This window comes from Mustela nigripes, chromosome 2 (genome assembly GCF_022355385.1).
Source record: "Mustela nigripes isolate SB6536 chromosome 2, MUSNIG.SB6536, whole genome shotgun sequence".
Taxonomy (NCBI): Eukaryota; Metazoa; Chordata; class Mammalia; order Carnivora; family Mustelidae; genus Mustela; species Mustela nigripes.
In genome coordinates this window covers 21696668-21711256 of record NC_081558.1, presented here as the reverse complement: position 1 = coordinate 21711256, position 14589 = coordinate 21696668, and the positions used below count along the sequence as shown (strand labels likewise).

The 14589-nt window shown below is 39.7% G+C and overlaps 1 protein-coding gene across 3 annotated transcripts in view; it reads left to right on the top strand.

Annotated features, from left to right (window-relative positions):
- NEK4 (NIMA related kinase 4) overlaps positions 1–14589 on the top strand; it is a 36592-nt gene that overhangs the window by 1631 nt on the left and 20372 nt on the right. For all 3 annotated transcript variants that reach the window (XM_059389922.1, XM_059389924.1, XM_059389923.1), the window contains exons 2-9: positions 446–712; positions 2312–2509; positions 2918–3025; positions 4432–4586; positions 6362–6503; positions 8640–9044; positions 13307–13456; positions 13995–14141. In XM_059389922.1, the coding sequence (XP_059245905.1) occupies positions 446–712; positions 2312–2509; positions 2918–3025; positions 4432–4586; positions 6362–6503; positions 8640–9044; positions 13307–13456; positions 13995–14141 (1572 nt within the window). The remainder of the gene's footprint in view (positions 1–445; positions 713–2311; positions 2510–2917; positions 3026–4431; positions 4587–6361; positions 6504–8639; positions 9045–13306; positions 13457–13994; positions 14142–14589) is intronic.

Here is a 14589-nt window from a genome sequence, read left to right as displayed (position 1 = left end):
GGCAGTGGCCTAACCCACTGAGCCACCCAGGCGCCCCTGATTTTTTTTTTTAAGTGGGAATAATTTTTTTTTTTTAGATTTTATTATTTATTTGACACAGAGAGATGTATGTTAACATGGACTCATTTTTTAGCCATTAATGAAATGGTAAAATGCAGGTGGAAAGTATAATAAATTCTTTGTGATCCTCCAGCCTGTTGTAAGTATAAGCTGTTGAAAATATCAGTAAATTATAATTTACAAATCTTTACAAATTACAAATATTACAAAAGACTTACACCCCTTTTCCCCAGTTTTGTGCTTTGTGAATAACAGAATGAATAGGCTATCTGACAGGCTCCAGAAGGTTGGTTTTGAGGACAGTCAGGAGAACTCTTAAATATTCTGAACGTATAAAACTGTATGCTTATTTGCACATTGTAAAATCAACGTGTTTTCACTGTAGTATGTCATCAAAAAGCTGAACCTCCGAAATGCCTCAAGTCGAGAGCGACGAGCCGCTGAACAGGAAGCTCAGCTCTTGTCTCAGTTGAAGCACCCTAATATTGTCACCTACAAGGAGTCGTGGGAGGGAGGTGACGGTCTGCTGTACATCGTCATGGGCTTTTGCGAAGGAGGTGATCTGTACCGAAAGCTCAAAGAACAGAAGGGGCAGCTTCTGCCTGAGAGTCAGGTGGTGGAATGGTTTGTTCAGATCGCCATGGCTCTGCAGGTACTGTCCAGACACAGCATTCCACTTGCTCCAGGGTGACAGGGGGATGGCAAGTGGATTTTAGGAAAATCCTTCCCCAAAGCTTACATGAAAAAAATGTATTTAAAAAAAAAACCATTTATGAAGTGGACCTAGGGCCTCTTGCTATAGCATTAGAGTATTTCTGAATGAATGGTGTCTATATTGAAGTAGATGTGGATTTCAGTTTGCAAGGGATACCAGTTCTCTGTTCATTTAGTATTTATACCAAAATCAATTCTAAGGGTCCTGAGTTGACAAAGCAACAAATGACCATGTCTGTTATCAACTGGTCAGCTGTGTCATACTGGAAGGTGGTTGGGCTAATTAACATGCTTGAACTGTGGGGATATGGGCTTTAACTCCACTGTGGCAGAGTGAGTGGAAATACAAAACATGTCTGTTTGAATATACACACATTCAAATGTGAGACTGTGGAATACCACTCTGGAACTGGGCAGACTTGTCCAGAATGGATTGACCTTGTGTAAATTTTAAGATATGCTGTCTAACTGTTGGTGGGAATGCAAGCCACTCAGGGTGGTAGTTCCTCAAAAAGTTGAAAACAGAGCTACCCTATGATCCAGCAATTGCACTACTGAGTATTTATTCTAAAGATAGAAATGTAGTGATACGAAGGGGCGCGTGCACCCAAATGTTTATAGCAATGTTTATAGCAGCCATGTCTGCAACAGCCAAACTATGGAAAGAACCTAGATGTTCATCAGATGAATGGGTAAAGAAGATGTGATGTGTATACAATGGAATACTATGCAGCCATCAAAAGAACCATTTGCAATGATGTGGATGGAACTAAAGGGTATTATGCTGAGCAAAATAAGTCAATCAGAGAAAGATAATTATCATATGATCTCTCTGATATGAGGAATTTGAGAGGCAGGGCGGGGGTTGTGGGGGTAGGGAAGGTAAAAAGGAAACAAGATGGGATGGGGAGGGAGACAAACCATAAGAAAGTATTAATCTCACAAAACAAACTGGGGTTGCTGGAGGGTAGGGGGGATAGGGATAGGGTGGCCGGGTTATGGACACTGGGGAGGGTATGTGCTGTGGTGAGTGCTGTGAACTGTGTAAGCCTGACAATTCACAGACCTGTACCCCTGGGGCAAATAATAATTATATGTTAATAAAAATAATTTCAAAAAATATATGCTGACTAAATAGAAGTGATCTTGTTATAGTTGGAAATATTATTAAGCTCAGGATTTCATGAGTCTGAGGGGACTGTGCATATGACTCTGTACAAGTTGTCTTCCTCCCTTCAGGGGAAGTTTGTAAGTGTATTTTTAAGTGGATCCGTTTAATGCTAAATGGTGAAATTGTCAAAGTACCCAGCAACAGTTGTGAAGGATACTGGTGCAAATTAATGCATGGAACAAAATTTCCTGCCTTGGAAAGTTGTAAATCCCACTTTCTATTTAGAGATGATAGAACAGTAGTGTCTTGATATTTAGATGACTGAGATGCTTTCACTTGTGCAATTGTTGATGTTGTGTAAGAAGTCAAGAATAAGTAAGTAGATAAGTGTTTTTATGTTTAATGAAGTTTTATTTCTCTCCTCAGTATTTACATGAAAAACACATCCTTCACCGAGATCTGAAAACTCAGAATGTCTTCTTAACAAGAACAAACATCATCAAAGTGGGTGACCTAGGAATTGCTCGAGTGTTAGAGAACCACTGTGACATGGCTAGCACCCTCATTGGCACACCCTACTACATGAGCCCGGAATTGTTTTCAAACAAACCTTACAACTATAAGGTAGGATTGAGTTGCATATGCCAGCTCACCCTGTCTCTAGGACAGTATAACTTCAGAACCCATAAGACAGAGAGTCAGAGGGATTCTCTGTGAATTGGCTTAAGAAAAATGTTTTCTGTTTCTCGGTTTTTCTTGAGATGATTTATTTATTTATTTATTTGAGAGAGAGAGAGCACACGTGAGAGCGAGAACCAGCATGGGGAGAGGGAGAAGCAGGCTCCAGCTGAGCAGGGAGCCCGATGTGGGGCTCAATCCCAGAACTCTGGGATCATAACCTGAGCTGAAGGCAGATGTTAACTGCCTGAGCCACCCAGGTGCCCTGAAAATGTTTTTTGTTTTGTTTTGTTTTCAGAGGATAAATGGCATAGGCATTCTGACATTTGATTATTTCCTATTTTTCTTTTCTAGTCTGATGTTTGGGCACTGGGATGCTGTGTTTATGAAATGGCCACCCTGAAGCATGCTTTCAATGCAAAAGACATGAATTCTTTAGTTTATCGGATTATTGAAGGAAAGGTAAAGACTATTCTGAAATTAATTGTTTTTAATATTTTAAGCAAGGTTAATTTAATGCAGCTTTGTAAGTAGCTATTGGCAAAAATGAGTCATCCTTGATGTCAGGTAGATAGGTAGGAATGTAAGCTCCTTCCATGGGGAAGGTTGAACTAGAAAGAGAAGGGATTGATCATATTTCAATATTAATTTGTAAAGGTTGCTTAATGGTTCTGAAAAAAATGGCTTTCTGAAAACCATCGCCTTTTAACCACAGGATGTTCAGGTGCCCTGAGAGGATATTCGTAGCTTCCCCTGAGCCACTGTGGTTAAATGAGCCCCATCTAAAAGGAGTCCGCTCTGGGCAATGTACCCATTCCATTCCCAGCTTGGAAGACATTTTGCAATGATGTAAAATAATAATAATAATGATGATGATGATGATAAGTCTACTCTTTGAGGGTGATGCTCCTTTGATAATCACAATTACAAGTAGCCCGTGAAGAGCTGCACAAAGCAGTGTGCATGGTAGAGACACCAGAGCAACCACGTGTATATGTTACTTCCATGAGGCTAGCTGTCCTCTGCAGTGTTAGCCATCCACACGCCATTAAATTTCAAAGCTGTAAACTACCTACTGATTTTAATATGCCAAGACTCATTTTCTTAATTTCAAAATATTGAAAAACACACAAAAAGTAAAATGTACCCATAATTCTACTACTTAAGTCTCAAACGAGAAAGGAGTAAATTCCCCTCTTTTTAAAATTCTTTTCTCCCCTCTGGAGATGGCCATTGCTAGGAATTTCGTGCGTATCCTTCCTAGCGTTTTCCTGTCTGTATATATATATATACATATATGTATATGTATATATATATATATACATATATATGTTTTATGTATATATATATATATATACATAAAACAGTCTGGGTGTATATATGCCCATATACACACAGGTGCTTTTAGAGAGTAACTAAGATGGAATCAGGCAGTACGTATTAGTATGCTTAATATATGTGGGACATCTTTGTAGTTTGATAGCTGTCATATTTTTTAAGAAGCTGCCTAGCATTTTATTAGAAGGCTATACCATAGGCTATACTATAGCTAGACATTTAAGTTGTTCCCAGTCGTTTACTACTGCAAGAACAAGGCTGCAGTGAATATCCCGGTACATAAGTCTTTAGGAACTCGTGGTCTTATTTCTGAAGGAGACAGTCCTCAAATAGGACTGCTGGTTTGAATCTACTTTTACAGTCTCACAACTTGCTGCTATGACAAGGACATTAGCAAGATTGCTGTATGCTGGCTCTTTTCTGGTTCTGTGTATGATGGCTTTAAAGAGATATTGGGAAACGTCTACTTTTTCCTTATACTTGGCTTCACAAGACCAGAGTCGTAATTGTGACATTATTTCTCTTTGTAGCTGCCACCAATGCCAAAAGATTATAGCCCAGAGCTGGCAGAACTGATAAGAACAATGCTGAGCAAAAGGCCTGAAGAAAGACCCTCTGTGAGGAGCATCCTGAGGCAGCCTTACATAAAGCGCCAGATCTCTCTGTTTCTGGAGGCCACAAAGGCGTAAGATGCTTCCTTACAAATAGATGGCTAAATAGTTGATTAAAAGAAGGTAGCTTCTAATTATACATTTATTAAAAATTTTTTTTTAAATTATAAAAAGTAAAAAAAGAAGGTAGCTTCTATAATTCTCATATGAGAATTTATGGTGAAGTTTTATTTATTTATTTATTCTGAGAGAGAGAAGGGAGGAGGGGCAGAGGAAGAGGGAGAGAAAATCTGAAGCAGTCTCCATACCCAGTTCAGACCCCGACATGGGGCTCGATCTCATGACCCTGAGGTCATGACCTGAGCTGGAATCAAGAGTCAGATGCTTAACTGATTGAGCCACCCAGGCGCCCCCGTGGTGAGTTTTTTTTTAAAACATGAAGGAAAATTGCATGATTAGGGCATGTTTGAGGTTTATGTAATTGCTAAAATCAGAAATCTAGAAAACCAGCTAGAGAATCACTTTAACATTCCTCAGAAGGTTCCAAGACACATTAAGTATGATTGTTTCAAAAGGATATATGTTTTTTTTTTTTTTTTAAAGATTTTATTTATTTATTTGACAGAGAGAGATGACAAGTAGATGGAGAGAGAGGCAGGCAGAGAGAGAGAGAGGGAAGCAGGCTCCCTGCTGAGCAGAGAGCCCGATATGGGACTTGATCCCAGGACCCTGAGATCGTGACCTGAGCTGAAGGCAGCGGCTTAAACCACTGAGCCACCCAGGCGCCCAAGGATATATGTTTTAGAAAGCACATGAAAATGAATTATCTAGGAAGCCTGTTACATGTTATGTACTATGTGAGAGTTATGTTTAAAAATCAAGTGTTCAAATTTCTGAGAGCTTCCCTGAGTTTCCCTCTTCACTCATAGTTCTCAAGAGAAAAGTTTATTTCTTTGACTTGCAGGGGTTACCTTCACTAAACAGCTCTTCCATGATCTAAGAGTGATGTGATCTCTACCTTGTGACATGTTAGATTTAAGAGCAATACTAGACAGGCCCCAGGGGATAAAGATAAACCATCTTTTTATTTACACTGTCTATACTTTGCACCAAACAGACCTTTGGCCTTCTACAGACTCGGTCTCATGCTCCTCTTAAATTCTCCAGAGGGTAAGTTAGCTCAGCTGTAGAAACGTCACACTAAAGGAGTCAGGACTATCAATCCTGTACTCCTTTATTCTTTAAGTCCAGGCTGAGCACACCCATCATTCTTGCTGTCAAACTTGGCAAAGCAGTTGTGGTATAATTACAAACATGTGAAGCTTGAAAATTATGCTGGTTCTTCTGTACATGAGGTAATTTCTCATTGGTTTTTCATGGTGGAATAATCTTGTATTTACAGACAGGTTGCAGAGATTGTACAGAGAATTTCTGTACACCCCTCCCCCAGCTGCTTCTATCATAGACATCTCATATTACTGTGGTGCGTTTGTCAGAACCATGAAAACCACAACAGTACCTGACTGTTGACTAAACTCCAGACTTTATTTGGCTCTCACCGATATTTCTACTAATGGCCTTTTTCTCTTCTAGGGTCCAATTCAGGATACCACATTGCATTTAGTCCTCCTTAATCAACCAAGTCTCTCGCTTTCTTGGTTTTTCATGACCTTGATTGGTTTTGAGGAGTACTAGTCAAATGTTTTGCAGAACGCCCCCTGGTTTTTAGAAAACTATTTTTTCTTAAGTGCAACAGTTTTTATAATACACACATGCATTGCCCAGATAGGTAAAAACGTCTCATCTTCACTATACTGATAATAATTTCTTTCTTTTCTTCCTCATAAAGAAAAACCTCCAAAAGTAATATTAAAAATGGTGACTCTAAAACAAAGCCTACTGCTGCAGTGGTCTCTGGAAATGCTGAATCGAGTCATAAAGCCGTTTCCCTCCAGCCACACTCTTCTGAGGGCTCCAAGACATATGGAATGGTATGTATTTTAAAAACCATTAAAGTGATAGGTTATTTAAGCAGGTTGTATGACATGATGTTAGCCATTTTGTAGTGAACCATTCATTGTGTTTAGTGCCTTCCCAATGTTGTGCAGCCATCACCTCTCTCTTGTTCCAAAACATTCCACGTCACTGCGAAAGGAAACCCCAGACCTGTTATATGTTATGTACTCATCCTTATGTTAAGTAATCATCCTCATTCTCTCCTCCACCTGACCTCTGGGAACTACCAATGTGTATTCTGTCTCTGTGGGTTTGCCTGTTCTGAGTATTTCATGTAAAAAAATCATAGTATGTGACCTTTCATGTCTGGCTGCTTTCACTGAGCAGGACATTTCGGAGGTAGCATGTGTCAGTTCTCTGTTTTTATTTCTGAGTAATACTCCACTGTACATATGCACCACAATTTGCTTTTCTATTTGTTCATTGGTGGATATTGAGTTATTTCCACCTTCTGGCTGTTGGTATGAAAATTTGGATACAAAAAAAAAAAAAGAAAATTTGGGTACAAGTCTTTGGGTCCCTGTTTTCAGGGACCCAAGTGTTTGGGTCCCTGTTTGCATTTGTTTTTTGGGATATATACCTAGGAGTGGAATTGCTGGGTCATGTGGTAGTTCTGTATTTACTTTCTGAGAAACCAACATACTGCTTTCCAGAGGGGTTGCATTTTACTTTCCCACCAGCTAATGCACAAGAGCTCTGGTTTCTCTATAATCTCACCAACTTGTCATTTTCTACTTTTCTGATTCTAGCCATCCTGCTGGATATGAAGCGGTATTTCATGTAGTTTTGACTTGCATTTCCCTAATAGCATCTGCCCATAAGTTTCTTGGCCATTTGTATTCCTTCTCTGGAGAAATGTCTGTTAAGCACTTTGGCCATTTTTTAGTTGGGTTTTTTATATTTTTGTCATTTAGTTCTAAGAGTTCTTTCTGTAGTCTGGAGAGTAGATCCTTATCAGATACATGATTTACAAATATTTCTTCTCATGCTGTAGGTTGGCTTGTCACTTTCTTGATAATGTCCCTTTATGTACAAAAGCTTTTAATTTTGATGAAGCCCAAATTATCTATTTTTCTTACATTGCTTATGCTTTTGGTGTCATATCTAAGAATTCCTTGCCAATTCCAAGTTCATGATGATGTATGCCTGTGTTTTTTTCTAGGAGTTTTATAATTTCAGCTCATATTTAGGTGGTTGATTCATTTTTTAAATTTTAAGATTGATTCATTTTAAAAATTAAAAATGAATTTAAAATTCATTTTTAAAATTATTTTTTTTAATTTTTAAGAATCTGCTTAAAAATATTTATTTATTTTGGAGAGAGAGAGAGAGCATGAGCGGGAGGGACAGAGGGAGAGAGAATCTCAAGCAGGCTCCACACTGAGTGCAGAGCCTTATGCTTGGCTCAGCCCCACAACCCTGAGATCACAACCTAAGCTGAAACCATGAGTCAGATGCTTAACCAACTGTGCCAACTAGGTGCCCCAGAATTTGCCATTTTGAGCCACCTCTAAGCCTACAGTTTAGTGTCCTTAACTATTCTCACAATATTGTGCAACCATCACCAGTATCTCCCAAAACCCTTTCATCATTCCAAGTAAACTCTGTACTCATTAAGCAATAGTTCCCCATTCCTCCTGTTCCCAGGCCCTGGTAACCTCTAATCTACTTTCTGTCTCTATGAGTTTGCCGGTTCTAGATGAGTGGAATCATACAGTATGTCCTTTTGTGTCTGGCTTATTTCATTTAGCATGTTTTTAAGGTTCATCCATGTTGTAGCATGTATCAGTATTCCATTCCTTTATATGGCTGAGTAATATTTCACTGTTATGTGTATATCATATTTTGTGTATCCCTTCATCTGCTAATGGACATTTAGGTCATTTCCACCTTTTGTCCAGTGTGAATAATGCTGCTGTAAATCTTTGGTGAGCAATTACCTGTTTGAGTCCCTACTTTCAGTTCTTAGGGATATTTACCTAGGAATGAGATTGCCAGATCATATGGTGATTCTGTGTCTAACTTTCTGAGGAACCTGCTGTGCCTTTTTTGAGTTCATTTTGTATGGTGTGAGGAGTCCTATAATAAGTTGGAAGCATATTTTCACTCAGGGTGAAGACAAATGTTTGTCCCAGGAGAAACCCATAGTCATTGCCCCCTTGAAGACACCAGCAAGTCTGAAAGGCCACACCTGCAAACCAGACGTGAGCAATACCTCAGAATCATTAGCCACAATCAGTAAAGTGAATATTGACATCTTACCTGCAGAAAGAAGGGATTCCCTGAGCGCCGGCCTAGTTCGGGAGAATCAGCCAAGACACTTAGATGCTGTTCATGAGCTAGAAGGTAACTGCAGTATTTCTCAAGTGAAGGAGAAGCTGCAGGATGGCTCTAAGCCCAGTCCTCAACCCAGAAACCTGACTCCTACATGGTCCTCTGATGATGTCACTGGGGAAAGGAATGACCCAGCGAGACCTCTGCAGCCCCTCAACAAAGACCAGAAGCCGAGAGACCAGGTGAGTGATATACATGAGAAAGTGCAGTTACAAAGATATGAGTTGTGTTGTTCATTGGGTTCTACTTGGCATTTTAGGAAAATCAGTTAGTCGGTGTGCCATTTTAAACATTATAGAAACCAAAGGATAGGACCCGCAGGATTCTTAGACACCTTGTGCCCCCCACCATAGGGTATCTGGTGGAAGCATGCTATTTTTATGTTTTCTCCCATTTCTTTGTTACTCTTCCTTAGGTTTCCACATGGAAGGGTAGTTCCACCAAGTAGGTAACATCACATTTCTTCTTGTACTTGGAAAGTTAGTGCTTGATCTTACTTCTTAAGGAATAAAAAAAAAGTATTTTATGTGTTGGAACCAAAGGGGAAGGAAGAAAAGAAAAGGAAAGGAGCAAAAGGATTTTGATACTAAGAGACTGTTCTGAGTCAATTTAAAGGTTAACTTCTACTTGAATTTAGACAGAAGCTAAGTTAGATGAAATATGGCAATAGCTGAGGATTAGAGAGAAAGCCAGAACATTTGGTGACCTTTTCATTTTTATATGTAAAATATTCTAAAAATATATTTAAGATGTATATTTTAACTATTTTTATAATCTGTGCTAAAATATTTAAATTTGATATATTAAACATATCTTTATATTTGATATCTCTATATGACATATAAAAACTATTTTATACAAATATATTCAAAAAATTTTTTATTTATTTGAGAGAGAGAGAGCACACACAAGCAGGGGGGGCAACAGGCAGAGGGAGAAGCAGCAGCAGGCTCCCCACTGAGTAGGGAGCCAGACATGGAGCTTCTTGGTTCTAGGACCCTGGTATCATGGCCTAAGCCAAAGGCAGGCGCTTAACCAGCTGAGCCACCCAGGCGCCCCTATATTCAAATGTTTTAAATAAGTTTTTGTTCTTATGTAAAAGTCAAAGTAAAGCCATTGGATTGAAGTCTTAAACTTTCTTTGGAATTCATAGTACTTTGTGGATAAAATTATGTGTGTGCTGCTTGTTCTGCTTGACTCTCAAATTACATTCAGATTCACTTCTTTCGTTTTTTTCTGTTTATTTTTTTATTTTTAAAATACCGATTCTGGGGAGCCTGGGTGGCTCAGTGGGTTGAGCTGCTGCCTTCGGCTCAGGTCATGATCCCAGGTCCCGGGATCGAGTCCCGCATCGGGCTCTCTGCTCAGCGGGGAGCCTGCTTCCTCCTCTCTCTCTCTGCCTCTGCCTACTTGTGATCTCTGTCTGTCAAATAAATAAATGAAATCTTTAAAAAAATAAAATAAAATACCGATTCAGTGGTTTTCCATGTATTTGTAGGGTTGTACAGTCATAACGTCTAATTCCAGAACATTTCCATATCTTAAAGAGAAACCCTATACCCACTAATAATAGCCCATTGCTCCTTGCCCCCAGCCCCTGGCAACCATCGTCTGTATGGATTTGCCTGTTCTGGGCATGTCATGTACAGGCATACCTCAGAGAAACTGCAGTTTCAAATCCAGGTCACCACTATAGAGCGGATATTGCAATAAAGGTTATCAAATTTAAATTTTGGTTTCCCAGTGCACGTAAGAGTTACATTAAGGCTATAGCCTAACCACTGTCTGAGCATTCAGCACATCACTATCTGTGTGCTGGTGGGGAAGGTCTTGCCCTGAGGTTGATTGTTGCCAACTGATCAGGGTGGTGGTTGCTGAAGGCTGGGGTGGCTGAGGCAATTTCTTTCAACAGGACGACAGTGAAGTTTGCCGCATCTATTGACGCTTCCTTTTACTTAAACACTTAGAAGCCATTGTAGCCATTATTAATTGGCCTAGTTTTAATACTGTTATGTCTCAAGGAATAAGAAGGCCTGAGGAGAGATGGAGAGATGGGGAACAGCCAGTCAGTAGAGCGTGGGAACACACACATTTGTCAATTAAGTTCTCCATCTTTTATGGATCCTTTGTGGTTTTCCCAAACAATTACAATAGTAACATCAGCCATCACTGATTACAGATCACCATAACAAATGCAGTACTATTGAAAATGTTTGAAACATTGTGAGAAGTACTAAAATGTGACACTGAGACATAAAGTCAGCAGATGCTATTGGAAAAATGGCACTGATAGACTTGCTTGTTGCAGGGTTGCCACAAACTTTTCCATTTGTAAAAAAAACAAACACACAATTGTCTTTGAAGCATAATAAAGTGGAGCACAGTAAAATGAGGTATGCCTGTAAAGAGAATCATGAAATTTGTGGCCTTTTGTGGCAGCTTCTTTTACTTAGCATGATGTTTTCAAGGTTTACTCATGTTGTAGCATCTACTAGTATTGCATTCCTTTAAATTTTTTTTTTACTTTTTTTAAGGAATTTTTTTTTTAAGATTTTATTTGTTTTAAGAGCAAGAGAGAACATGAACGGGGGGAGGGGTAGAGGGAGAAGCAGACTTTCCGCTGAATAGGGAGCCTGCTGCAGGACTCGATCCCAGGACCCTGGGATCCTGACTTGAGCTGAAGGCAGATGCTAAATTGTCTGAGCCCCCCAGGGACCCCTGCATTCCTTCTTAAATTGCCAAATAAATTCACTGTATGTATACACCATATTTTATTACCCATTCATCAGTTCGTGAACATTTGGGTTGTTTTCACTTTTTAGTCACTATGGATAATGCTATTATGAACATTCTTTTTTGTTGTTGTTGTTTCTGTTATGAACACTCTTATACTAGTTTGTGTGTGGACATGTTTTCGGTTCTCTTGGATATATACTCTCTGATTGGAATTGCTGGGTCATATGGTAACTCTATGTTTAACTTTTTGAGGAACTCTAGGACTGTTTTCCAGAGCAACTACATCATTTTACTTCTCAACAATATGTGAGAGTTGCAGTTTCTCCTCATCCTCACCAGTACTTCCTATTTTCTGGTTTTTTGATTCTAGCTATCCTAATGAGTGTGAAATGTATCTTACTTTGGTTTGGATTTGCATTCCCTGATAACTAATGATGTTGAGCACCTTTTCATGTGCTTATTGGCCATTTGTATACCTGCTTTGAGGAAATATCTATTCAGATCCTTTTTCCCCCCTGAGATTTTATGTATGTATTTATTTGAAAGGGAGAGTGGGCAGATTGGGGGAGGAGCAGAAGGAGAGAGAGAGAGAATCTCAAGCTGACTCCATGTGGAGCATGGGACTCCATCTCATGACCCTGCAATCATGACCTGAGCCAAAATCAAGAGTTGGCTGCCTAATTGACTGAGCTACCCAGGCACCCCAGAAAATAAGTTTTTGTTTTGTTTTTTTATTTTAACTGTAAATCGACGGGGCATCTCGGTGGCTCAGTGGATTAAGCCTCTGCCTTCAGCTCAGGTCATGATCTCAGGGTCCTGGATCAAGCCCCACATCAGGCTCTCTGCTCAGCAGGGAGCCTGCTTCCCCTCCTCTCTCTGTCTGCATCTCTGCCTACTTGTGATCTCTCTCACTCTCTGTCAAATAAATAAATAAAATCTTTTTTTTTAAATGTAAATTAAAAAAGTAAATAAAAAATATCAGTAGTCTCAGGTTAATAACAATCTGAGTAATTTAATTAAACTAATTATTTAGTTGGGAGGGGCGCCTGGGTGGCTCAGATGGTTAGGTGTCTGCCTTTGGGTCGGGTCATGATCTCCAGGTCCTGGGGTTGGGCTCCTGGCTCACACAGGTGACCCCAAATAAATAATTACATATATTTTTAAAGATTTAAAAAAGATATTTAATGAAGATTAAATAAAGATCTTTATTCATTTGAGACAAAGAGATACAGACAAAGACAGCATGAGCAGGGGGAGAGGCAAAGGGAGAGGGGTCACCTGTGTGGTGGAGTTTGTTAAGTGTCCAGCTCTTGGTTTTGGCTCAGGTTGAGATGTTGATTGTAAGTTGGAGCCCTGCCTCAGGCTCTGCACTGAACCTGTAGCCCTCTTGGGATTCTCTGCCCCTCCTGTTTATTCCCCACACCCCCCATTCTGTCTGTCTCTCTAAAATAAATTTAAAAATCTTTTTAAAAAAGTAAGTACTTATTTTTATTTGGGAGAAGAGAAAAAAAGCCAGAATATATGGGTAACTGATGTCAGCGTTTTGTTTTTGCCTGTCAGCACTGCAAATGAGCATGCATTTTGAGAAAGACATTCCTCCTTCTCATTTCCAGTTATAATTTTATAATAGTTTGGCCATTTGGAAGTTCAAAAGACTATTTCATTATTCTGTTTTCTTTTTTGTTTGTTTCATTTTATTATTTTTAAGGATCAAGTTCCTGGTGAATGTGTTACAGAAAAACCAGACAGAACCCAACCGGGTTTAAAGCCACAGAGCTCCTGCTCTGAGCCTTCCCTTTCTCGACAGCGACGACAGAAGAAAAGAGAACAGCCCGAGCACAGTGGGGAAGAGAGACAGGTCAGTAGAGAGCTCGGTGGAGTAAGTCATTGTTCTGCAGCTTGGGAAATAGACTTCATAATTAGGAGGATTAGCAGTTGCCCAAAAGGCTTGAAAGAAATGCGGGAGCATGTGGAGGGGGGTGGCAATGGGGAGATGCTAACTATTAGTTTCCAAATCTCAGTGAGTTGGAAACAGAGTAAAGATTTTATCTTCCCCAGCAAAAATGGACAGGTCATCTTGAGAGTTCAGGGAACAAGCTAACAAGAGTAGATCTCTGATCCCTCCTGTGTTACACTGATGAAAAGTTTCTCCCTCTACATAAAATCCTGTCGACACCTCCTTTTTTGAAGTGACTTTCACGAGCACCCTCTCTGTAAGCTTCTTAGATGGTCGTTCACTTTTGGCAGAATTTCTTTTCAATAAACCCCAATGTTTTGAAGTTTTTGAGAACATTAACAAATACAGAGGAGGCTTATTGGTGGGGGAACTTTGGAGGTGGCTGTATAGGAAATTGATAATTTCCCACTTCCCCCTTTTTTAATTATTTAAATTCCAGGAGGCTGCTCCTCAACTTTTGCCTTCTCTTCCCATTGTTGGAAAAATGGATGTCACATTAACACAAAAAGATGCTGAAGACCAAAGAGGAGTGGCCATTGGGTGTGCTGCAAGCTGTTCGAGGAGCAGGGAGGTGTCTTCATCAAAGGTTTGCGGGAGTGTATATTGGATTTTTTCCCAACCCTATAAAACTTTTTGGTTGTAAAAATCCTGCATATGTTGTGAAGTTTTATATTAAAACATCTTAGCCGGGGCACCTGGGTGGCTCAGTCGGTTGCATATCTGCCTTCACGTCAGGTTGTGTTCCCAGGGTCCTGGGATTGAGCCCTGAGTTGGGCTTCCTGCTCAGTGGGGAGCCTGCTTCTTCGTGCTGCTCCCCCTGCTTATGCGAACTCTCTCTCTGTCAAATAAATAAATAAAATCCTTAAAACAAAACAAAACACCTTAACCCCACTTTTTGCCAAACAGCTTAGAGGACAAAGTTGTGATTCTCAGCAGAAGCTTTTATTGAAATGGATGGAATCTATAGTTCCAGGGATGGTCACTTCCACTGAATTAAGGAAACTAAGTACATTCTGAATATGAGAAATGCAAAA